The 27,746-nt window shown below is 37.3% G+C and overlaps 1 protein-coding gene across 2 annotated transcripts in view; it reads right to left on the minus strand.

The window, feature by feature from the left end:
* The window catches only part of COG3 (component of oligomeric golgi complex 3), a 95,655-nt gene that overhangs the window by 45,992 nt on the left and 21,917 nt on the right, over positions 1–27,746 (minus strand). For both annotated transcript variants that reach the window (XM_054586352.1, XM_054586351.1), the window contains exons 9-16: positions 20,525–20,568; positions 19,734–19,860; positions 19,060–19,151; positions 17,605–17,744; positions 16,010–16,170; positions 10,069–10,174; positions 7,331–7,455; positions 4,506–4,595 (exon numbers count right to left, since the gene is read on the minus strand). In XM_054586352.1, coding sequence (XP_054442327.1) covers positions 4,506–4,595; positions 7,331–7,455; positions 10,069–10,174; positions 16,010–16,170; positions 17,605–17,744; positions 19,060–19,151; positions 19,734–19,860; positions 20,525–20,568 — 885 coding nt within the window. The remainder of the gene's footprint in view (positions 1–4,505; positions 4,596–7,330; positions 7,456–10,068; positions 10,175–16,009; positions 16,171–17,604; positions 17,745–19,059; positions 19,152–19,733; positions 19,861–20,524; positions 20,569–27,746) is intronic.

Below are 27,746 nucleotides of genomic sequence, written 5' to 3' on the forward strand. Positions count from 1 at the left end.
CACACCAGGCCCCCAGGCCAAGATTCCAGTGCCATGAACGTAAGTCCCTATATTTTCTAGCTGCAAAAACCAAAAGGGATTGAGTCAGTGGAAGAAATTTCTGAAGTCCCAGGCAGTTCATCTTAAAGAGCCCACACAAAGATTTATACACTCACTCCCACCGAGCTCCAGCACTGGGGTAGCAGCCTGAAAGGCACCAGTGGTAAAGAGAGAGGAACAGAACTGTCCAACATCCAGGTGAGCGCTGGGGGGCAGCTTTCTCCCCTCCCAGACAGACAAGCAACACAGACCATTGTCCCTTCTCTGAACCCTCCTCCCAAAGAGCCACAGAGCCAGAAGGTGGGTACCACATCCAAGACTCCATCAACCTGGCTAACACTGTTTGCCCTGCCTTCGAGATCCCAAGATTCTGTCCCATACAACTTACAGGCCCACCTGAACTGTAACATGACTTTCCCATATGAATAGTTGGTCTTGGCTCATGTTTCACAACTTCCTAAATCCTCTCAAACAAGCAACAGCCAGGCTCAGTGAGCTCCCAGCCCCAGTAGCTCTTGCTAATTGGCCCCAGGCCCAGCACTAGCAGCAGCCAGCCTAGATTCACCACTTGGCTTTGCATGGGAATCTCCAAACCCAGCACAAGTAGCAGCCATCTCAGATTACTTTACAGCTCGTGCCAGTGTCCCCAAGCAAAACACAGGTGGGGGCTGACCTTGGCCAGCACTATCCAGGAAACTGCAGACCCTGTGCAACCAGTGGACAGCTACAGACCACATCAGAGCGCCAACACCCTGCCCCTGCACAGCTGATCCTCCACATAGGGCCTCCACTGGTGGTCAGTGGTTACAGCCAGTCCATTCAGCTGACTGGCCTGGGTAAATCCAACCCATTGACCTGCCAACAGCAATCAAGGTTCAACTACAAGAGATGGGTGTACCCAGCCCACACAAAGGGCATGCCTTGAGTGCTCAGTTTGGGTGATGGGGAGACTATGCCATTGGACCCTATAGGGCACCTACTATATAGGCCACACAACCAAGATACAGAGTCATAGCACCTCTACCTAATACATAGAAACAAACACAGGGAAGCTGCCAAGATGAGGAGACAAAGAAACAGGACCCAAATGAAAGAACAGATAAAACTCCAGAAAAAAGACCTAAACGAAATGGAGATAAGCAGTCTACCAGATGCAGAGTTCACAACACTGGTTATAAAGATGCTCAAGGAACTTACTGAGGACCTCAACAGCGTAAAAAAGATGCAGTCAAAAACAAAGGATATACTAACTGAAATAAAGAACAATTTACAGGGCAACAACAGTAGAATGGATGAAGCCAAGAGTCAAATCAATGATTTGGAACATAAGGAAGCAAAAAACAATCAATCAGAACAAGAAGAAGAAAAAAAGAGTCCAAAAAAAACAAGGATAAAGTAAGCAACCTCCATGGCAACTTCAAGTGGTCCAGCATTCACATCATAGGGGTGCCAGAAGGAGAAGAAAAAGAGCAAGAAATTGGAAATCTATTTGAAAAAATAATGCAAGAAAACATCCCAAGTTTGGTGATAGACATGCAAGTCCAGGAAGCACAGTCTCCCAAACAAGAAGGACTCAAAGAGGACCACTGCAAGACACACCATAATGAAAATGCCAAAGGATAAAGATAAAGAGAGAATCTTAAAAGCAGCAAGAGATAAGCAGTTATTACCTACAGGGGAGTTCCTGTAAGACTGTTAGCTGATTTCTCAAAAGAAACTTTGCATCCTGGGGAGGCTAGCAAGAAATATGCAGTCATGAAAAACGGGGACCTATAAAGACTGCTCTACCCAGGAAAGCTATTGTTTAGAACGGAAGGGAAAATAAAGTGATTCCCAGACAAAGTAAAGCTAAAGGAGTTCACCACCACTAAGCCATTATTACAGAAAGTATAAAAGGACTTATTTAAGAAAAAGAAGAACAAAACCATGAACATTAAAAAGGCAACAAATTCACAACTAGTAACAACTGAATATAAAACAAATTTAGGCAAACAACCAGAACACGTACAAAATCGTAGGCACATCACATAGAGGGTGATGAACTGGGTGGGGGAAGGGGGAGAATGGGGAAATGGTTCAGGGATTAAGAAGCATAATTGTTAGGAACAAATAGAGGAAAGTTAAGAATAGTATAGGAAATAGAGAAGCCAAAGAAATTACACACACAACCTATGGACATGAACTAAGGGGAAGGAGGATTGCTGGAGAGAAGGGGCACACTGGGCAGAGCGGAGGAAAGGGGGAAAATGGGGCAACTGTAACAGTATAACCAATATTTTTTTAAAAAACAGAATCATGGATATGGAGGGTGTTTTGATGGTTCCCACATGGGAGGGGGATGTGGGGGAATGGGTGAAGAGGTGAGGGGATTAGGAAGTACAAATTGGTAGTTACAGAATAGCCATGGTGACATAAAGTACAGTTTAGGAAATGTACTTTACAAAACAAGGATAAAGTAAGCAACCTCCATCGCAACTTCAAGTGGTCCAGCATTCACATCATAGGGGTGCCAGAAGGAGAAGAAAAAGAGCAAGAAATTGGAAATCTATTTGAAAAAATAATTTGGAGTAGCCAACGAACTTATTCGCAAGAGCCATGGACATGAACAATGGTGTATGGATTACCAGGGCGAGTGGGGGTGCTGAGTGGAGAAGGATAAAGAGGGAAAAATTGAGACAACTGTAATAGCATAGTCAATAATATATAATAAATAAATAAGGAGAAAAAAGGAGGAAAAGAGTGTTTTTTTTTAAGATTTTATTTATTTTTAGAGAGGGGAAGGGAAGGTGAAAGAGAAGGAGGGAATCATCAATGTGCAGTTACGTCTCATGAGCCTCCTTTGGGGACCTGGCCTACAATACAGGCATGTGCCCTCACTGGGAATCGAACAAGCAACCCTCTGGTTTGCAGGCCAGCACTCAATTCACTGAGCCACACAGGCCAGGGCCAGAAGCTTTCAATGTTACATTTTCTTTTTTAAATCCTCACCCAAGGATATGTTTATTGATTTGAGAGAGAAAGGAAGGGAAAAACACAGAAAAACATAAATCGGTTGTCTCCCATATGTGCCCCCACCAGGGATCAAACCCACAACCTGGGTGTGTGCCCTAACCAGGTGCCAAACCTGCACTGTTTTGGTGAATGGGATGATGCTCCAACCAACTGATCCACCCAGCCAGGGCATCAATGTTACAATTTTTTAATGTATGTCTTCATTACATAGTTATATATATTTTGCCCATTTTAAAAAAGGAGAGCTCAATTTGAAAATACTTTTTAAGCCCTGACTGGTGTTGCTCAGTGGACTGAGTGCCAGCCTGCAAATCAAAACGTCACCAGTTCAATTTCTAGTCAGGGCACATAGCTGGGTTGCAGGCCAGGTCCCCTGTTGGGGGCCTGTGACAGGCAATCAATAGATATTTCTCTCTCACATCAATGTTTCTCTCCCTTTCTCCCTCCCTTCCTCTCTCTCTAAAAACAAGTAAATAAAATCTGAAAAAAAAAAAGCTTTTTAGAATTTAAATCTGCCTGTCTATAACTTAAGTATCCACCCTCTTATAGTCCCCATATCAAAATTTCACTTCAATTTTCCATTCCAAATGGGAACACACAGTGGTCACAAACAAAGGTGGAATTTCCTAACAACAGGACCCCAAATTCTTTTGTAAGGTTTTTTGGGTTTTTTAAAAAAATTTGTTTAAAGCCTTTTAAGTCAGAAATCAAGTTTGTAAATCTGGAAGTCCAGAAAGGTTAACAAGGTTTGAACACTCCAAGCAGCAAAGAAATTTGGCTTCAAACAACCCCACAGGCAGCAAGTATTTTCAGTAAAGAGTTAGCAGAGCAATACTGTAAACCATGCTGTGTTTCCAGAAAAAGAATCTCAGAGGTCTTGGGAGAAGCACAAGGCAGCAGTTTTCAGCCCCAGATCTCTTCCTAATTAAAAACTGTATGTCACAAAGTCATGATAACTACGTCTAGTCATACAACTCATGGGTCACAACTGCCTGTCCTCCAAACTGACTGGCTGACTTCCTCCAGGTAAGGCCATTCAATTATTTAAAAAATCATTGAGAATTAAATTAAATTAAATTAAATTAAATTAAAACAACATTGTAGGGATGGTTATAATTCACTACGTTTCCTTAAAAACCCTGTTTTGGTATTCCAAGGAAATAGCAGTCCAACACCTTCCCAGTTGCTAAGGCTGTAACAAGAAATCTTTATCCTATAAAATTTATAACCTAATTATTATTTTTGGTACTTTAGCAAACTTGGAGTCCTCTTACATAGTGTAGTCTTTATTTAGCACTACAATGAAATCCTAGTTTCTCTCAAAGGGCCTCAAAATCAAGTCATTAAACAAATCCTACTGCTAAAATGGCTTTAAACGTATGTGCCTATAAATAAATGCTATATTCCACAATATTATTATAAGTAACAAGATTGCACATAACACTTTATCAAACCTTATTTTTGCTGATAGCTTCTGATGCTCCAAGTAACGACTGAATGCAGGCAGACAAGGCTTCCTGTGATAATCCTTGGAACACCGCCCTCTGGTGAAATAAAAAGAAACATCACCCTGTAGCACTCACAAACAGAAAAAAAGGGTCACAGGTTGAGCATAAGGACCAACTGCTTGTCCTCATCCATTGGATTAATTTATGTTACTGGCCATATTCCTTCTGGAATTTCCTTTTCCAATACAGTATTTCTAGACTAACACATAGTTTTATAATTTACATCTCTCAAAACATTCATGGACCTTTTAATAATACTTCCTGAGCACCTATCTCCTGCCAAACTCTGTGCTAGATACTGGAAGTACAGTGGTGGGTAGACAAGACTGACATAATTCTGACCTCATAGAGCTCTCACTCCAATATCATCTCATGCTGGAGGAAGTTTTTTAAATATATAAAAACAACTTTAAAACAAACTCTTAGTAAATCCACTTCTAAAAATTTATCCTAAGTAATTAGTAATGTATAAAATTCATGCATGTGGCTCTTAATCACGGTACTATTTAAAACAGCAAAAAGCTAGAAATAAATGTTCAGTGATAAAAGGGCTGACAAATAAAATACTAGTAATCTAAATTATAGAACACTTCATGAAATCAAAGAATGCAAAAGGAGGTGATGAAAACCTATAAAATATAATTAGGTGGAAAAAATCAGGTTATAAAATGGCATATTAAGTATGATTCTTAAATTAATTCTGTCATTTCTGTGTCTTCCTAGAGGTGTCACATATTGGTCTGGGCAGGCACTCCTGTCAGCCCCCTTGCTTCCTGCCCTGTGTCCATTCCACCCAAAATGGAACTGTTATGAATGAGCATGAGCAAAATATGTATTATTAGGCCACAGTCCTGGGCCCTGGTCTCATACTTGATGCTATTTTGTTTTCGTTCCCTCTCTTTTGTTTCCCTTGAGGTTACTGTAGTAAGAAGAGACAAGGGCGGCCTCTTGTTAGGTCACTGACTCTACTTTAAAGAAGCCTAAAGATGGCAGCTTAAACTAAGACCCTCTCTTTCTCCTTGTTCAGTCTTAATGGGGTTTTCACAGGATTTGTCTTTCCTCATCTTTGATGGGTAAGATAGAGAAGGATAAGACATAAATGTAAGATAAGTGAAAAAAAATAAGCAGGTCTACGGCACAAAATAAATACAGGCACAGTGACATCCTTAAACCTATCTACTGTTTGGCTACAATCCATGTTAAGAAACTAAGAGGATTCACTAGGATCTGGGATGACAATCCTAGGTTCTATGTGGAATATGCCCCCTGCACATTTTTCCTGGGATCATGGCTCCACTGTAGGAAGTTTCTGAATCCCAGCATAATACCATCATTCAATATACCTGCTGGGAAGCCTGGGGAAAAGTAATGCCAATGTCCAAAACTCCCTCTGGAAGAGACCTCATTGGCTGTGAGACATCTACCTCTGTAGAGGTGATATGGCCTCACTTCAAAAAGTCCCAAAACTGGGCAAAAAGCACTTTGTAGCTGAACTTCAAAATCTCCAAGCACAAAATCCAGTAACTGTGCAGTTGAAAATAGATACTGAGTAGTGTGCACTCTACTGAGCCAATGAAACAACTGTACAACCTTGTTCAGGCCCTAGAACTCTGACTCAGAGCATCTCCATAGGGAGAGGGGATACACATACCCTTTTGATCCATTTTCATAAGAAACAGTGGCACCTAGCCCTGGCTGGTGTGGCTCAGTGTATTGAGTGCTGGCCTGCGAGCCAAAGAGTTACGGGTTCAATTCCTAGTCAGGGGACATGCCTGGGTTGCAGGCAAAGTCCCCAGTGGGGGCACCTGACAGGCAACCAGACATTGATGTTTCTCTCCTTCCCTTTCCTCTGCCTAAAAATAAATAAATAAAATCTTAAAAAAAGAAAAATAAAAAGAAAAGAAACAGTGGCATCTAGACAATTAATTACATGACTTGTATTTAATCACTTCTCTATGTTATTTGGGTTAAAGTAATCAAATTAATTTTTAAAAAGTAAATTAAAACCACTGAATTTTATAAACTATTTTGGATCAGCAGCAAACCACTAACTGTAAATGAATGCAGACAAATCTGATCTTTCAGGGATTGATAACGATAAACTGGAATGCTTAAAAGAAATTCCCTTAAATTAATGCACAGTATTAAGTTGGGGCTTAAAAAAAAGGGAAGCAGGGGCAGGGGAGAAGGGGTACTACTAATTTCAGCAAATAAGTAAAATCAGTCCATGGTTAGAAAAACATGCAAATATGACTTGTTAAGGAAGCTGATTTAAACTGAGTGCAAAACTAAAGTAGTTGCATTTAATACTAAATTTAAATACTAAATGTATATGATACCTATGTGACATTGGATAAATCACTTAACCTTTCTGCAACTCTTTTTCTTCATCTATAAACTAAAACAAATGAATTAATCCATAGTTTTACACTTATTTGTGGTCATAGGCCCCAATGAGAATCAATACAATCTATAGCCCTTCTCCTCAGAAAGACACAGATACAATCATGTATACATAATTTTACCAAAAACATCAAGGTGTTCACAGACTACCCAAAGCCCATTAGTGGATTCTAAGGGTCTACAGAATGCTCAGGTTAAGAACCCCTGATCAGATTGATCTTAAAATTATATTTGTATCTAAAAACCATATGATTCTACTCTAATACCAAACAAAATGTTGTATCAAGATCATAAAATAAAATTAAAATTTAAAAGAAAATGAAATAACAAGCAATTTACAGTAAAGATACAAAAATTTACACACATACATCTATGCATCTGTACAATTTGGACAGACACACAAGAGTTCGTCGAACAGTAGGGTACCACATTCCATGAAGATCTGCTGGAGAAATCGTGGTCTGTGGTCGGGGATTGAAAGATTCTGTTGAACCTAAACCCAGACGGAAAAGAAAACACATTTCACACACACATAGATTTATCTTACTTGCATAGCAACTATAAACTGCTCTTGCTAGCTACCATTTGCTGGAGGCATCCACTTTCTCTAGTCCACCTTTAATCAAGAATGCCATTAAGAAACTTAGTAACAGATGAGATATAGCACAATATGTATATATGTATGCATTCATGTTCTCACATACTCAACCTAACTGCTTTTCCCAAACTGTGATCAATAATCTTTATGGAATAAACGAACAGTATACATGTGTTAGAGAATACCGTGCAGCTATCGAAAAGGAGGCAGATCTGTATGTAGTCATATGAAAGCAAAAGGGAGCCAATGGAGGGGGGGAGTGACAAGCAAACAAAGCAATGTTAAACAGGAAGATTAATCAAAGCTGGTTTGTCTGACAGCCTGCCTTCCATGCTCTAAGCTGTATCATTCATAGACCTTCCCAACTCCAAAGATCTTCACTTCCATCTCTTACCACCTATCACACAGACAGATTTTCTTATGACTCTCTTTCAGAAGTACTTTATTATTATCTCAGCTCCTAATTACTAATCTTAGAATCCTACTCTCTGACAATATCTTCGTGATTTTCCATTTTTCACCTATTTACTCAAAATACACTGCAACTCCTCTTCCTTTGGCTTCAGTCATACCCTAGCCCCTTGCCTGTTTCTGATCTCTCTGGCTATTCTTTCTCAGTGAACCCACTATATTCCTTTACCTCATTTGCTCCTTAACATCAGCATCGCTAAGGCACTCTCCCCAGACTTCTGCTATCACAACTGAACTCTCTGTCCTGGAGTGATCTTATATAACAAGCCCAAGGCATCAACTAATCCTCTGTCTTTATCTCTGGACCAGTCTCTCTTTATAGCTCTGGAGTAGCACTGTCCAACAGAAATATTATGTGAGTTATAAATGTGATATTAAAATGCCACATGAAGAAAAATACAAATAAACAAGTAAAATTAATTTTAATATATTTTATTTAATCCACTATATACAAAATATCTTCACTATAACATGTAATCAGTATAGAAATTACTAATAAGATATTTTCCATTATTTCATAGTAAGTCTTTGAAATCTGGTGTGTATTTTACACACTCACGATGCATTCAGACTAGCTACAATTCACATATTTAATGGCAGGTGGCTACCATGCTGGACAACACAGCTCTAGAGTCATAGAACACGGATGCTCTCTGTAGCTCCATATGGACTTTACTCAATCTTTCTCAGCCCCCAACCTAGTGTGTCATTAAATTCTGTTGATTCAAACTTCAACCATATCCTTCATCTATACATTCCTCTCCATCCCTGAGTCACACCTTGGCTCAAACCACCTCTCTTTCAAAAGAAACCATCTCCTAATCAGTCTGTCTAGTTCTGCCAACATTACATTATTGTAAAGCCAGGTATCGGTTAAAGAATAGGCTTTTGGGAGGAAAGGGAAAACGTACAAAGCCAGGGTTGGGAAGGCAGAAATGTATTCTAGTCTCTCCAACAACTCTTCAAAGATTTACTAGGATTAAGGTAGATACTACGACTAAGATATATACTAGAACCAAGATATAAACTAGCACCAAGATGTACACTAGAACGTGGCATGGATTCTATTTCAGAGGGCAAAATTTCAGCCCCCTATGGGTCTTTCTTCCTAGCAAGCATAATAAAATGGCTTTGTTAGATGGGGAATACCCAGGCTGCTTGGCAATCTGGATTTGGGGTACCAACTGTTTATAGAATTGACTCAGTATTCGATGATGCCCTAAACCTGGGGATTTGGGAGCAGCTAGATTCATGGAGTTTCAGTGCCCCCAACTCCTAGCCAGTCCTATAGGGAGCTGAGCTTTAGTGTTACCTTTACAGCTGGAGCAGGCAGGGTGGGGAGAAAAGATGCCCTACTTCCCATCTAGCTTTTTGTCAAGGTAACTCATGAGTACCCAAGGCTATTCTTGGACAAGTTTTTTCCTTGCATAACATGCACCCAGTTCAAGTTATCACATGTATTTGTTATTTTTTTTACCCCAGTCCCAGGCACTCGATACATTTATAATATGCAAATCCAATGGTGCAGTTATCCCAATGCATTATATTAACTAGAAGTTCAAAGTCCAAGGGACACCTAACACCCTATCACAATGTGGCCTGTTTTACGTGCTCCTACTACAATACAAACAGCCTATGCCCAAGCACACCAAACAACTTGACTTGCCCAAAGCAGCCAGTCTTCCAATCGTGCATGCCATCCTCAATACTATTCTACCTTACCTCACTTTACCTGGCTTTCTCAGACTCATCTTTATAACCTCTACGGTTTTCAGACAACACACTTCTCATTGAACCTACCTTCTTGCACTCAAATTTCATCTCCCTTCATAATTTTGATGCCTCTCTTCTGTGCCCTGTGCATACTTTTAATATGTCACCACTGAAATTATGCCTGTGGTTTGTTAATCTCCCCTGACTAAAGTGTGGGCTCCACAAAAGCACAAGATGTTTTTCATGCCTGGGATATGATAACTCCTCAATAAAAGTTTTTTAAATGAATAAATGAAAGTTGGAAGTCAAAACACTTTAACATACCAGATTTTGTCAGATTATTAGACTTTGTTTCTTCTAACTGAACATCTGAAAAAGAAGCTTCTGAAGGTACCTTCTTCTGTTCATCTTTTAAACTCTGTGCAATTTGCTATATAGAGAAATCAGAAAGAAAATTAAAGTGTAGTTTTCAGCTGTTTGGTAATATGAGTGTATTCTTCCCATAAAGTAAAAAAAAAAAAATTGATACATAAATGGACTAATTAAGAGAACTATGCCAAAACAACAAATGGAAATGAAAAAATTCAATTATTATAGTGTCTTTATTCTCCTAAACACATTCATAGCCATTTCAGAACCACTACAAGGTATCTATTGAGAGCTCAGGTATGCAAGATTCATGTAAGAAGCATAATTTTCAACTTTAAGTTTAGAAACAAAGTATTCAAATTTCATAAAGAAAACAAGGGAAGAAGGGAGGAATGAGAGAGCACAATTTCCTAGATCAGGCTGAGAAACAGATCTAGCTCTCATCATATCCACTTTGTGGCCTTTGGAACCAAGGCAGCTCCTGCAAAGGGACTATCTGCTTCCTGGAGTTACTATCAGCAATCTCTAGACACCAAAAGATAATTCCTACTATGAGCCTGAAAAATAATAAAAGCTGGACAAAAACCATAGAGTCCCAGTACTATATGCCCTAACATCTCATATAACTGATATCTGCAGGGCTGATTTTACATATTATAAAAATATAGTATTCAAGTAATATAACTACCCAAAAGAAATTTAAATAGAATTAAGAAAGAAAGTTTAGGAAAACATTCTTAAAAGAATAAGTAAGGGTATAAACTAAATAGGCTGGCATATTTCAAGCCTGTTAGCTTTAAGACAAACATACTTATCACCACACATTTATCAGTGTAGGCACTGACTCAGGTTAAGGTAAAATGCTGGTGAGGATCTGGAGCAACAGGAAAGGGCTGGTATACGCACATATATTTCTTTGCTGTGTCAGCTGAGAAGACCCAGAGGCACCAACACTCCATAGTAATAAGTACACTTAGCACCCAGATCTTAGTTTCTAATACTATTCTCCAATAAAAGGAGTCAGGATTCCTTGAAGAAATGGCCAATTCTAGAGCTGAGGCAGGAAATAATAAAGATGACCCTGGAGCATCTTGTAGTACCAAGAAAAAAGAAAGTGCTCAAACGGGGAAAAAGGAAAGTAAAAGAAAAACTACATTGAAGGGATGTGTCAAAGCAACATAAGAACCAACTGAAAGAGTTCCCAGTGACCAAAGGTGAAACTATTTGAGCAAGAAAATAAAGGAACAGTGGACTATAATCCCAAATATAAAATAAATCTCCGTGAGTCCAAACTGATACCAATTGAATGAAGGAATGAATGAATACAAATCTCCCTTGCAGAAAAATTCCAAATACTTTATGTAGATACTCTGCCCTCAAGAAAGTAGAGCATAACTCCCCCCTCCTTAGGCAGGGCCTGCACAGAGCTTCCTTCTAAAGAGGAGGGTATGGAAATAGAGAGAAAAGAGTAACTTTCCAAGTGGAACCTGACAACACTACCTCAGTGAGGTGATCAAGGTCAACATCAATGATGGTAAGTCATCTTGATAGTATTTACCCTTGATATGGTATGTTAAAAATGGTACTTTACCTCTATAGTTATCCTCTAAAAAAACCCATGACAGCAGTCTAATCATGAGGAAAACATCAGACGAACTCCCATAGAGAGGCACCTATAAAACACTCTACAAATTCTTCTCAAAATCATTAAAATCATCAAAAACAAGGAAAGTCTGAAAACCTATCACAGCCAAGAGGATCTTAAGAAGATATAAAAAATAAATGTAATATGATATTATAAGGGGATACTGGAACAAAGAAAAACATTAGATAAAAACTAAGGAAATCTGAATAAACTATGGACTTTAGTTAATACCAATGTATTATTACTGGTTCATTAACTGTGTCAAATGTACAATACTAACATAAGATGTTAGTTAACAGATCAGAATGGGTATGGGTATACCGGAACTCTATGTAGTATCTTGTCAGTTTTTCTGTAGATCTAAAACTGTTCAAAAAATAAAACCTATGTTAAAAAAAAGAAGAGAGAATCAGGATGTGTGACATCCAGGAGAAGCTGTCTAAACAGAAACAGGATAATAACAGGATGACAACTTAACAACCATGACTACTACCACTTGTATGGGCTACACTTAGGAAAAAATAGACTTTAATGTATTTCTCACAGACAGACAGATTTAAGCCTAGCAGCACTCCCGCTATAAACCAATAATTAAGCAAGGATAGTTTATGAACATGGCAAAACTTAGATCACATTTTTTAAAATATGTTAAAAACACGTGATGACATAGCAAAATTATTTTTCAAACAAACTGGGTCAAGTAATTTGGTTTTTTAAAGATGTTATTTATTTATTTTTAGAGTGAGAGGAAGCGAAAGAGAAAGGGAGAGAAACATCGAAGTGTGAGGGAAACATTGATTGGTTGCCTCTCATCCCCAACTGGGGAACTGGCCTGCAGCCCAGGCATGGGCCCTGACAGGGAATCGAACTGGCGACCTTTCGCTTGTGGGATGACACCCAACACATGGAGCCACGCCAGTCAGGGCTGGACCAAGTAATCTGCTTTAATTACTTGAGATAAGAAATATAGGTTAAGTTAACCTGAACAGGCAACACCCTTCATATTAAATTTTAATACAGAAAAGCAGACCATCAAAACACCTTTGCTAACAAACCAAATGTCTTATATTTAAAAAATAATAAAATACTCATAGAAACAGAGGATAGGTGATTTCTGGGGTGGGGGCGGTGGTAGATGGGGAAAAAGAGGAAAGGTAGTCAAAGAGTATAAACTTACAGTAATAAGTTTTGGGGATCTAATGTACAGCATGGTGACTATAATTAACAAGGCTGTATTTTATATTTGGTAGTTGCTAAGAGAGCAGGTTTTTAAAGTTCTCACCATACACACAAAATATTGTTACTCTTAAACTTATATAAGGTTACAATTATATCTCAATCAAGCTAGAAAACATTAAAATTTTAACTGTTGAGTTGGACATTTTACTCACTGACTTCCAGTCAAATGTTATGTTTCTAAACATTTCAAAGGTTAAACAATAACAGCCACTGTCTACTGTATTACTACTACATTAAGTGCTTTCTAGTCATTATCTCTACTCTTACAACCCTCCATGGTCAGTACTGTTATGCCTATTTTACAAATAATGAAACATATTCATAGAAGCTAAGTAATAGATAATGACAGAGCTAGAATTTGAACCTATATCTATGCAACTCTACACTTCTCCCCATGCCATGCAAATGGCACCCTTACATGGGTAAAATCTCTAGTCTAAAAAGATTAGCTCTTAATTTAAAATCTTCCGATCTACAGTTGACAGTTATCTGATTTGTACAGAGTGGGGCCACTTTTGGCAAATGATGAAACACAAAGTTACTATATGACCCAGCAATTCTACTCCTACATATACACAAGAGAAATAAAAATAGATGTCCACACAAAAATGTGTACATCAATGTTTATAGAAGTATTTTTTATAACAGCCAACCCATGTGTCCATTGATGGACAAATAAACAAAATGTAATATATCCATGCAATGGAATATTATCCAGCCATAAAAAGGGATGAAGTACTAATACATGCTACAATATGAATGAACCATGAAAACATCACGCTAAGTGAAAGACGTCACAAAAGACCACACGGTATATGATTCTATTCGTGTGCAATGTCCAGAACAGGGCAATCTATAGAGAGAAATTAGTGTTTGCCTACGGCTCATGATAACTAAAGTTTACAGGGTTTCTTTCTAAGATGATGAAAATGGTCTGAATATGATCTAAAAATGGTGATGGCTGCACATATCTGTGAACATATTAAAAACCACTGAATTATAAACTCTAAATGAGTGAAATATATACTGTAAACTATACCTCTATAAAGCTGCTTAAGAAAAAAGACAGAAGTACTCAAAGATTAAAGCGACATGTCAAAAGGTCAAAGAAGCCAATCTAAAGGGACTTCCACTCATCAAACTTGGGACAATTTTAAGCATCAAAAAGAATAATTATGGCAATGAGTTATGACTTTTTTTTAAAGTCCACTAGTGTACAAAGACAGGGGCAGGAATGGAAGGAAAGGAAAAATAAGTCTTTACAGCAGAAAGCTAACTAATAAATGTAGAAGAAATGCCAGATATGAAAATCACCATTTGCTACCCTCAGTGCAGTATCAGGGGTATCCAAACTTTTGGCATCTCTGTGCCACACTGGAAGAAGAAAAGTGGTCTTGGGCCACACACATTGTGACATGTAATCACAAAAAAAAATAATCTCATGTTTTAAGTAAGTTTATGATTTTGTGTTGGGCCTCATTCACAGCCATCCTGGGCTACATATGGCCCACAGGCTGCAGGTTGGACACCCCCTAACTGGTTCAGGCAAGAGTCTTTAGCTGTGAAAACCACTGGGTGAAAAGATGTTGGGAAAATCACACAATCTCAAAGTGTGATCCCATCGTTTCTTACTAAGTACAAAGGAAGAAATGTGTTTTTATAATGGAGAGAGTTAGCAATCACTACCTTAACCAATACTGTAATAACCTGACAGTATGTATCTCTAATATAATGAAGCCATAAGTATACAACATCAACTATGTAGTATTCTTTAATCGTCCCGCCCCCCCAAAAAAGTGTTTAACCTGAATCTCACCATAAGGAAAAAAGATCTTGAATGTGGTACATTCTACAATAAAACTGGCTTCATCTCTCTAAAAAAGTTTATGTCATGGGATGAGGGAAGAGGGGAAAAGTCTGGTTTTGTTTTAAGGAGACATAAAATTCAAATGCAACATAGTAACCTTGACTGGATCCCACCTTTTTTATTTTTTGAACCAGCTAGAAGGACAACTGGGGAAATCTGAATAAATATTAATTTTCTTAGATGTAAAATTTGCACTGTGCTTATGTGGAGAATGTTTTCATTCTTACGAGAATAAAAACTGAAGTACTCAGGAGTGAAGTATCATAATGTCTCTAATTTATTTTCAAATAGTTAAGTAATAAAACAGAAAGAAATTAAGTAAATGTGACAAGACATTAACTGCTGAATCTGAATAAATTTGAGATTCAACTGAATATTGATATTAGATAACTATAATGTTTTTAGGTGTGATCATTGTATTATGGTTGTGTTAAATATAAAAAAGTAAAAGCACCCCTACCATATAGTTACCTACTAAAGTATTTACTAATGAAATAATGTTTAGAGTTTGCTCCAAAATAACTAGGGGTGGGGAGGGGAAATAAGAGAGTTCTAAGTGAAACAAGACTGGCTATGTTGAAGCTGAGGGAGTATGTAGGAGTTCTTTATGTTATTCTCTCTACTTTTGCTTATATTTGAAAATTCCATTTAAAAATTCTAGGTTCTAATTCCATTTTAGCATTAATATCCTAGGCATTTTTTAAACTCTTGTCTAGCACTCAATGAAAGATCAGTAAGATAAACCTAAGCCTTCAAATCATAAATTGAAAATCAGTACTAAATAGTTTTAAGGATGTGGTTATACTATATGACCATCAATTATGGTGGCTCTTATGTTATCAAACCTCTTCAATGCCACTTTTAAAGAAAAAAGAGAAATCACAGGAAGCACTAATTTAGAAATTGAGAATGCCTATTTCCTGAAAAAGGGGAGAGAACTGAATAGAATGTCTATAAAATATAACTTGGAGAGACAACAAATTATTTCTGTTCAATTTTTTAATATTTTTTTCCTATGATTTTGTGGCGTTTATCTTGATTTTACATTTTGAATGAGAATTAAAAAGAAAAATTCTATCTTTAACCTAGTATAAAACATCCAACAGTTGTGAGGGGCAGGGGCGAGATCAGTCAGGGGAACCCACCTCCATCATTACTAACTTATCAGGATAGGCCAAGTCTCCAGGAGCTGGTTTGTAGCCAGTGATGTCTGTCTGAATGTAGATGTGGGTTCGATAGACGAGCCGCTCTTGTACATCTTCCAACATCTGCTTTACTCCAGCTGCAAATGCCCCTAGTTGTTCAGCTGATTAAAAAAAGTACAATTATCCATTCCTTTAGGTTTAGAAAAAGACTTTCTTTAAAAAAGCAAAAATATTACTAAATTGCCTAGTAACAGTATGAACCTCTTTTGCGTCACTGACTGTGATTGTACGTCTCCTATTTCAGTATGACTCCATGACTTTAGAATAATTTAATAAATGTCTCTCAATTTCCTCAAATTTAAAATTGGAAAATATACTTTCCCTCATACCTTCTTCCTGGGACTCTGTGAAATTATTTCTATTATTAATACGTATGGATAATGAAATCTGACTTTTAAAGTGCTTTGTGCCTTTTAAGTTATCTCATACAGCTTCAGACCAATCCCGAGATATAGCTAAGGCAGTTTATTAATTGGGTTATCATCCCTATTCTAAAAATAAATTGAGTCCCACAGATATTAAAGTGATTTCTTTTCACAAAGAAAAATGATTTAAAAATAAGATATGATTTTATATACAATTCCTTCATTTCTAAGATATCATCAATGTTAAGACACACCAGTGATTCAGTAAGAGCATCCCAAGGGCTAAGGAGTTGAAGACACCACAAAATCACGTAAGTAGTCACATTAATTTTAAAATCATCTTTAATTCAGAAGCATTAAAATGTGAGAAAATGCCCTCTTAATTTCAAATGCACAAAAGAAACTGCAGAACTGTTATTCTCTGGAGCATTTAAGATCTTGCTTCCTGGCATATGTCGTCAGTTTGGCTCAAATAAACCCTCAAAAATTTTTATAAAAAAAAGAGATAATGTACATCTTTGAATGAACTAAATGTAGTACAATAAGAAACTCTGGAAGAGTAACAAACCTACAGTATCTCTTAAGGAAGGTCAAATCATCTCTGCCAGTAAAATGATCACTTGAGGGTACTTTTTGTAGGGATCAAAGTATCATTAGGAAAATCATTTTCTATGACATTCAAATCAAATAGTGAGGACTGTATCACATGGAAAAAACAAAACCGTTTCAGAGAACTGCTTTCATTTTTAATTTCAAAAAGATGAATCATTACTACATAGGTATGCTGAAATAATTTCTGTTTTTTAATCAGGAGTGCATGATATAGTCAATTATTTTTATGTCTTCTGGTAACAGTGTATTAGAAACGCCTAACACAAAACTGACGGTCCCTTCTCTCAATATTTCAGAAGCCAGAAAGAAATGTAACTATCATTATTTTATTACTAGTTTTGCCCAGGTTTTAAAATGCTTTCCCCATTTAAGTTGTACATTTAGTCACAGAATAAGGTGCATCTTGATTCAGAAAAGGGCAAGGAATCAATCCAAGCTTCAAAAACATTAAATTTATAGAGGTGGTAGGGTAGAGGGAGAGCTATCTTTTTCAAATTCACTGAGCCACAAATATACTTTACAATACCTTTGAAATTATCACTTATACTTATCATTTACCATTGTTCTGTACATGATCTTCAAGCACCTCATTTTTAAGAATCCCACAAAGTTCCGAAAGAGTTTCTAAGTGAATAACATGAATGATCAATGGCCTGAAGACATCATACAATGACACACACAGTTTCTCCAAAAGTTCACTAAAATAAATAAAACACAGTTTAGTAGTAAGCTTTTCAGTTTAAAAGACATCTTTAATTTCTTCCAGACAATAAACATAGTAAAAATCTACTGGAAAAACAGTATGGGGAACATTAAACAGGGTCCTGCAGAAATAACACCTGCTTGAGTGTGGTTGATAGGGTAATAGCATGGGTACGATAATTTATAGTTTTAATTTCAACATTTCACCTAAAATGTCATATGGTGTACTTTAGTGTCATATTGTTATGTTACAGAATTACATACTTATGACTTTGTATTAAAAGAGTTTGTAATAAAAAGGTGGTGTTATTTGTACCAGACCCCTTATAATGAATGAAATGCTAAAGGAATTCTGTAAAGCATTTTAAAGGCCAGGGATCAATAAACAATCAACAATCAATTCAAATAACCTGCCCTCAGCCAAATGTCAATTAATTACAACTTGTACTTATTTCAGTAATAACACTGCATATGTCCTTTCAAAAGTAATAAAAAGTATGTGAGTAGACTTAATTATCCTTTTATATCTACATAACTGAATCAAACGGTAACATTTTCCCCAGGAAAGATATATTCAAAATTCTTGAAAACTTGCATATTTAGATAAACAAAACTCAATAATACTACAGACATACAAGTATTTTGGCATAAACATTTCAAAAGAAAAAGTTATGTGTCTATATTCTTTATATTGTCCATAGTATTCTTCTGTATATTCTTCATATTGTCGAGTATTCCTCTATATGCAGTATTTCATCCAAAGTGATCAACCCAATCAAAGCCATAAAATACATTTGTCTCTTCCCCTTTATGAGGGTCATAGTTTTAGAATCTTTGTAACTGCCAAATTCAAAATGCCAATAGGACAAATCCAAAAGTTACTAATGGTGGGACACTAGCAGTGTCCACTTTGAGAAAAATTTTTTAAAAGGATATTAAATACTGTGTACTCTTAAAAGTCTTTCATTAGTTAGAGTCACAGAATTTTTTAACTATAAGGATTTATTATGCTTGGTGGAAATAAAGGGATCTAGATCCTAAGACTTAGTTCCCTACACAGGATTCCTATTATCATACCTTACTGTCTCCATAATTACACTATAAACAATATGAAAGCATGTTGGCCTTTATATTGCACATTTATCTTAAAACAAATAAGCACTGTCCCACTCAATAATACTCTGTTCACGCACCCACAAAAATTAAAACTCTGTCAGTTAATTTAAGAATATTCCCATAATATAATAAGCCATTATGATCATTAGAAAATTAAATGTTAAAAACAAGATTTAAACTCTGTGTACTACCTACTCTAATTTTGATGTTGGTTTTGTGAAAAATTCATTGTAAAGTTGGTGCTCATCCTGGCATACATGAACCATAAAGGCACAGCCACTGCGAATCTGCAGGAAAACAAATACAGACCACCTCCAGTTAAAGAGACACAACAATTCTAGTGTTTATGAAATGAACCAAATATTTTATTTGCAAAGAAATTATATATATTCATAAAACAATTTACTGAAGCAGAGCCTGGTTGGTTTTCAGTGGAAAATGTGAATGAGTGATTTTTGTTTTTTATGCTTTATTTTCTAAACTTTTGACAATGAAAATAAATTACCTTTCCAGTTGAACATGGGATACTTAAAAAAAGAGTTTTCATGTATTTTTCTATAGTATAAATTAAAATCACACTAAACAAGAAAGCACTTCTGCAGCAAAACCTAAGATATATCGACAAACTTTGAAACTTCACCATTCAGGGAATAATACTTATTTGTGAATCTTCATACTTTAAAAAATAGATCAAAATTAGGATATTTTGCCAAGTTGAATGCTAATTACTAAACTAGGTTTGTCATAACTGAAAAAAAATTCTTTGTTAGTTGATATGGAAACCAAAACTTACTTGGCCAATATAGCTTCTAGGGTATCAAAATATTTCAGAGAAGTTTAACATTAAACCAAAACAAGCAGAAACTTACCAAGGCACAGTGATCTCTGTTATTCTGGCTGGTTAACTCTGTTACAGTACTAGTAATACTAGGGCCCAAAAGGAGCTGCCGCTGATCAAGATAACACTGGTGAATATCATTTAGCAGTTGTTGGTATCTGATGAAAAGCAAGTGAGATGGGAGCATAAACTTTAGATTTCAGATATGTAAATTAAATCAGATCTTAAATCCCAGAATAGACTGCCAAACTTCTAAAGATTTTATGATCACCTCTCATCTACGCACATTAAATACTAGAAATATTTACATATATAACCTTTATCCATTTAACAAAAGATGTATCTTCCAAAGGCAGACATCTTACATCTACCCAAATACAAAGAAAATCCTCCTATGGGGAAAGAAAAGTGACTTGCTGAAATGTACAGCATGGCAATTATAACAAATGATACTCATTACATATTTGAAAGTTGCTAAAAGATTAAATCTTGTAAGTTCAAATCACAACAAAAAATGATTCGGCAACAATGCATGGTAATGGATGTTAACTTGACTTACAGTGGTGATTATACTGAATCATTATGTTGTATACCTGAAACTAATAAGTTGTATGTCATTATACTTCAATAAACATAAATAAATAAATAAACAGAGAGATGCCTTGCACACACACTACATCAGTCTACAACCTTGCTCCCCAAAATAAGTTATATAATATAAGGAAAAGCTTGCACAGTATGCAAGGTAATTGCTCAGAAAATATCTGAGACATATAACAAGAGGAAGGTAATTTGGAAACTAAAGAACTTTTAGGTACTCACTCAGGTATTTTTTCAGATCGTTGCTCTATTTGTTCAATAAGAGTCTGCAGTATAAATAAAAATACATTAAAAGTCTATCTGTTTTAGTTATACTTTTAACTACTTTCTGATTATAATACATAATATTAGAAAATCTGTAAACAAAAAAGTTGAAACATTAAAATTACTTGTAACACTACAAAATAATCATAGTCAATATTTTATAATATTCTTTCAGTTATTTGTATACATACACAATAGTTACTATATATTTCTTTAGAAATAAAATTGGAATTAGACTACACATTGAGATTTATAATATGCTTTTGAAAACTTAGAAGGGCAAGATGGCAGAGAAGTGAATGGAAGTCATGCTGACCTCTTCCCAGGACAAATCTGGAGTTACAACTAAATTATGTAGTAGTCACCTGGAACAAACAACTAAACAATAGTGAGAGAGAAGGCTTACAACCTTGGGCAGACATAAGAATCAGCTTTGGCACAACCTGACTGGTAAGGAGTACAGTGGACACTCAAGAAGGCTGGTTGGGCAGCCACAGGTAGCAGCGCCAGAGGGATATTTAAGCAGCCACTTCGATCCCCCTGAGAAGAGTGGAGTCTAAACCGTAAGTGAGGATCCCCAGCTTACAGCAGCAGAGCCCCAAAAGTACACAGATAACAGCCAGCTGTGAAAAGTGAAGGGGTGGGCAGGGGGCCAGAGATGGGCAGGAGGAGACTTAAAGAGCCATTTAAAGGGTCAATGCATAAATTTTTATTTGCAGCCACTTACCCTGGGCTACAACAAAAGAGGGGGCAGAGTAGGCCAGAGACACCTGAGGAGAGACTGAGGACGGAGGCTTTGAGGAGAGAACTGAGGGCGTAGCTGGCAGGATCCTGGTACTGACTTATCACCCGTACAGCCGCAGCCATCTTGCTCAGGCACACCACACCCCTGAGCAGCAGTGGCCAAGAGGAAACAATAGCCCCACCCCCAAGAGGGACTCTGCCCTGGTCATGTGGTGCTTAAACCTGACTGCTGAGTACAGAATGGCAGCCACAGATAGTAGATCCCTGGTGCAGAGTAGACTACAGACGCTTGAAGAGAGACTGGGGACAGAAGGCTTTAGGGAGAGAACTGAGAGAACAGCTGCTGGAATCCCATGTTGAATCATCCCCCATACGGCAGCAGCCATCAAAATGCTCAGGCAGACCACTCCCCCTCAGGCAGCAGCAGCCTGAGGAGAAACAATAGCTCAGACCCCAGGAGGGATTCTCCCTGCCCTGTGGTGCTTAAGACTGACTGCTGAGTGCAGAGTGACTAGATTAACAACTGAAAGAGACAGCCAGAGAGCAGATCCCTGGAAGTCTCTAACAGACTGCCTAACGTCGGACAGGGTCAATATCTGACATCACCACAGGCAAATCCAGAAAGAAAAAACAGCGGTAAATACTAGAGGCTACCAAGACAAAATCCACTGTGGTCTTCTCCATGATTTGCAGTATTTTCTTTACTACAATGCTTTTTAACATTCACTTCAGGTCCATCAAGTTTGTGCATATTAACTTATTAGATTTATACTAATAGTTCATTTGTGTCCTTTCTAATAGCAGTCTTCATCTCTTTACAGCCTTATTTATACTGGTTCATTTGTGGCTGATAGTGGAATTGCAGGCAGGAGTTATTTCTGCAGATTTGGGTTTGTTTCCAGGGCTTTGTGGTTTTGTTCAGGCAGCACCTACACAAAGATACACAAGACATGCTGGGCATAGTGACCCTCAGTCAATCAGCTGGAGGGTAGGACCCACCAAAGAATGACCAAATAATCAAAACCCAGTTACTTCAGAAAGCCAATATTAATAGCATAAAAGGTATCTAAAGAGCATCAAGTTCAAGGGATCAGGGAGACTGCACCACTGAATCACACAGGTCTCCTACCATAGAAGTTCATTCCACAAAGTCAGGAAATCAAGACAGATCAATTTAAGATGCAGAAGCAAAAAAATAGTCTCGCAAATAATGGGGAGAAAATGAAACACGCCCCCACCCCCATTCGAAGGGAGAAGAGGAGTCCCCAGACAGAGAACTAAATGAAATAAGAGGCAAGTAAACTATCAAACATAGAAATCAAAACAATGGTTCTAAGGGAGCTCAATGAGCTCCGTGAGCTCAGAGACAATTACAAAAAAACTACAGGAAACTACGAGGAACTATATCAGAATGAAAAAGGAGATAGAAACTATCAAAAACAGGCAAGAGGAAATGAATACAGTTTCTGAATTGAAAAACACAGTAGAAGGAATCAAAAGCAGGATAGATGAAGCAGAGTACTGAACAGGCGAGCTGGAGGACAAGGTAGAGAAAAGCTCCCAGAAAAAGCAAGGAAATGAAAAAAGACTCAAAAAGAGTGAAGAGGTGTTTAGGGAAATGCAGGACAACCTGAAACAGAATAATATCCGTATAATAGGGATACTAGAAGGAGAAGAAGAGGAGCAAGGGATAGAGAGTCTGTTTGAAAAAGTAATGAAGGAACACTTCCCTCATTGGAGGAGAGGGAAAGTCACACAAGTCCAGGAAGCACAGTGGGTCCCATTCAAGAGGAACCCAATGAGGCCCACTCCAAGACACGCCATCATTAAAATGGCAAATATCAAAGACAAACAGGGAATCCTACAGGCACCAAGGGAGAAACAGGTAGTAACATACAAGGGGGCCGCGGTACGTCTAGCAACTGACTTCTCAACAGAAACACAAGCCAGAAGGGAATGGCAAGAAATAGCCCAAGTCATAAAAAGCAAAGGCCTGCAACCAAGACTGCTCTACCCAGCAAGGCTCTCAATTAAAATAGAAGGCAAAATAAGGGGTTTCCCAGAAAAAGAAGGCTAAAACACTATAATTCCACCAAACTAGCACTGCAAGATATCCTAAAGAGACTGCTTTAAGAAGATGAAGAAAAAGAGTGAGAAAGAGAGGAACACGGGTACAAAGGAAAAAAATGAGTAAGTACCTATCAATAAAAACTTTAAATGTAAATGGGTTAAACGCTCCAATCAAAGACATAGTAGTTGAATGGATAAGAAAACATGACCTGCACATATGCTGCCTACAAGAGACCCACCTCCGAACAAAAGACCTACACAGACTGAAAGGGATGGAAAAAAATATTCCAAGCAAATGGAAAGGAAAAAAAATCCAGAGTAGCAATACTTGTATCAGACAAAATAGATTTCAAAACAAAGGCCATAAAAAGAGGCACAGTAGGACACTTCATAATACTCAACAGAAGATTCTATCAAGAAGACATAAATATTATAAACCTACATACACCCAACATAGGAGCACCCAAATATATAATGAAAACCTTGAAGGACTTCAAGAAAGATACAGACAGCAACACACTGGCCTTAGGGGATTTTAACACCCCACTGTCAACAATGGATAGATCTTCCAAACAAAACATCAACAAGGATATTGTGGAACTGAATGATGAATTAGATTATATGGTCATAACTGGTAAGGATCTTTCATCCCAAAGAAGCAAATTCTTTACAAATGCACATGGAACATTTTCAAAGACAGACCACATGACAGTACACAAAACAAGCCCCAGCAAATTCAAGAACACTGAAATCATAACAAGCATTTTCTCGGACTACAAGGGCTTGAAACTACAAACCCAACCTCAAGGAAAAAACTCAAAAACATTCAAACGCATGGAGACTGAATAGCATGCTATTAAACAATGAATGGGTCAATAATGAGATCTAAGAAGAAGACAAATAGTTTCTGGAAACAAATGAAGATGAACACACAATAATCCAAAACCTCTGGGACACAGCAAAGGCTGTCCTGAGAGGGAAGTTCATAGTCATACAAGCCTACCAAAAAAGAAACATTTCAAATAACCAACCTAACCCTACAGCTTCAGGAACTGGAGGAACAACATCAAACAAAGCCTAGAGTGAGTAGAAGGAAGGAAATAATCAAGACCAGAGCAGAACTGAATGACATAGAGACTAAAAGAACAATTCAAAAGATCAACAAATCCAGAAGCTGGTTCTCTGAAAAGATAAACAAAATTGACAAGCCTTTAAGCAGTCTCATCAAGAAAATAACGGAGAGGACTCAAATAATACCAGAAATGAAAGAGAAGAAATTACAACTGATACCACAGAAATACAAAGGATTGTAAGAAATTACTATGAACAATTATATGCCAAGAAATTTGAAAACCTGAATGAAATGAACCAATTTCTAGAAAAATATTACCTTCCAACACTGTACGAAAAAGAAGCTAAAAGCCTCAACAGACCAATAACAGCTGGTGAAATTGAAGCAGTAATCAAAAAAACCTCTGGGCACACAAAAGCCCAGGACCAGACAGTTTCACAGAAAAATTTTACACAACATTTAAGGAAGCCCCAACCCATGTCCTTCTCAGACTATTCCAAAAAATCCAAGAAAAGGGAAGACTCCCAAACTCTTTTCATGAGGCAAGCATCATCCTAATTCCAAAACCAGATAGAAACACTACGTAGAAAGGAAACAATAAGCCAATATCGCTGATGAACATAGACACTAAAACCTTGAACAAAATATTGGCAAAGTGCATCCAGCCAATGGTGTAAAAAGATCATACACCATTATTGAGTGGGATTCAAATCAGGGATGCAAGGATGGTTCAATATTCACAAATCAATAAATGTAATACATCAAATAAAGAAAAGACAAGGATATCCACTTTCACCACTTCTTTTCAACATAATATTCGAAGTCCTAGCCACTGTGATCAGACAAGAAAAAGAAATAAAAGGCATCCAAATTGGAAAGAAAGTAAAACTGTCATTGTTTGCAGATGACATGATAACGTAAATAGAGAACCCTAAAGACTCCACCAAGAAACTACTTGACCTAATAAGTGAATTTGGCAAAACAGCAGGATACAAAGTCAATATTCAGAGATCAAAGGCATTTTTGTACAGCAACAATGAAATATCAGAAGCAGAAATCAGGAAAAAAATCCCATTTGCAAAATAAAGTACCTAGGAATAAACTTAACCAAGGAGGTAAAAGACCTGTATGTGGAAAATTATACAACTCTGAAGAAAGATATTAAGACACAAACAAATGGAAGCAAATACAGTGTTCATGGGCTGGAATAATCAACGTCATTAAGATGTCCATACTACCCAAAGCAATTTATAGATTTAACGCAATCCCTATTAAAATACCAACGATGTATTTCACAGATATAGAACAAACATTTCAAAAATTTATATGGAACCATAAACGACCCTGAATAGCCTCAATAATTTTGAGAAAGAACAAAGTAGGAGGGATAACAATACCTGACATCAATCTATATTACAAGGCCACTGTAATCCCAATAGTCTGGTACTGGTATAAGAACAGACACACAGATCAATGGAAAAGAATAGAGAGCCCAGAAGTAACCCCATGACTCTATGGTTAATTAATATTTGAAAAAGGGGGCAGATGCATAAAATGGAGTAAAAATAGCCTCTTAAATGGTGCTGGGAGAGCTGGACAGCTACATGCAAAAAATTGAAATTCAACCAACTTACACCGTACACAAAAATAAACTCAAGATAGATAAAAGACTTATAAATATAAGTCGCAACACCATAAAAGCCCTAGAGGAGAACATAGGCAGGAAACAGATATTCCACACAGCAATCTTTTCACCAATATGTCCCTTAGAGTAAGGGACATAAAGGAAAGAATCAACAAATGGGACTTCATCAAAATAAGAAGCTTCTACATGGCTAAAGAAAACATCAGGAAAATGAAAAGGGAGCCAACCATATGGGAAATATATTTGCCAATGATAACTCGGACAAGGGTTTGATCTCCAAAATATAGAAAGAACTCACATGACTCCACTCCAGGAGGACAAACAATCCAATTAAAAAATGGGCAAAGGACCTGAACAGACACTTCTCCAAGGAGGACATATAGAGAGCCCAGACACATATGAAAGGTTGCTCGGCATCACTAGCCATCAGAGAAATGCGAATTAAAACCACAATGAGATACCACCTCACACCAGTCAGACAGGCCATCATAAACAAATCAACAAACATTAAGTGCTTGTGAGGTTATGGAGAAAAAGAAACCCTAGTACACTGATGGTGGGAATGCAGAAAATGCAGACTGGTGCAGCCACTCCTGAAAACAGTGTGGAATTTCCTTAAAAAGCTAAAAATGGAATTGCCTTTTGATCTTCCTCAAAAAGCAAAAAAATGGAACTGCCTTTTCACCTGGCAATTCCACTGCTGGGATTATACCCTAAGAATCCCAAAATACCAATTCAAGAGAACCTATGCACCCCAATGTTCACAGCAGCACAAGTTACAATAGCCAAGTACTGGAAGCAATCTAAGTGTCTATCAGTAAATGAGTAGATAAAAAAACTATGGTACATTTACACAATGAAATACTACAGAGCAGAAAGAAAGAAGGAATCCCTAACCTTCTCGACAGCATGGATGGATCTGGAGAGCATTATGCTAAGCCACATAAGCCAGGTGGTGAAAGACAAATAACGTACAATCTCACCTATAAGCAGAACATCAACAAAACAAACAAGCAAGAAAAATAAAACCAGCAATACTGGAAGGAAAAACAAACCATAACTAGAGGGGAAGAGGGAGGTGGGGTAACAGGGGATATAAGGGGAAGGGTCAAGTCAAGGAACATGTATAAAGCACCCATGGACAAAACCAAAGTGAGTTCGAACTGAAGGGAGGTGGAGGTGGGTTGGGCAAGGGAAAGTGGTGGCTGGAAAATGGAGGCAAGTGCATTTGAACAATAAATAAATAAATAAATAAATAAAGCCAAAGCCAACAAGGAAGCTTTATTGAGCTTCATTTTTTGTGGTTTGCATTTGGAATATAAAAAAATTAACATTATTTCAAAACATTTTCCTACTATTAAATAATTCTCATTAATAAATGAAAATGTAAGAAGCATTAGCATACCTGGGCACCAAGTAAACAACACTCAATGAATCATACTTATAAATATCTTTCATGGCTACACAATATCCCCTTGGGCAGATGCACCATAAATCAACCATTCTTCTATTGTTAAGACATCTTAAGACTAAGAAAGAGCCTGGTGGTTAAGAGCTCTCTGGACCTAGAACAAAACTGAAGGATTTGAGAGCCAACTCCCTAGTAGCTATCTAGAGACCAGGAGAGCTGGTTCACTTCTCTGAGATTC

Source organism: Pteronotus mesoamericanus, unplaced genomic scaffold (genome assembly GCF_021234165.1).
Source record: "Pteronotus mesoamericanus isolate MK-2021 breed Mesoamerican mustached bat unplaced genomic scaffold, CSHL_Meso_final contig_94, whole genome shotgun sequence".
Taxonomy (NCBI): domain Eukaryota; kingdom Metazoa; phylum Chordata; class Mammalia; order Chiroptera; family Mormoopidae; genus Pteronotus; species Pteronotus mesoamericanus.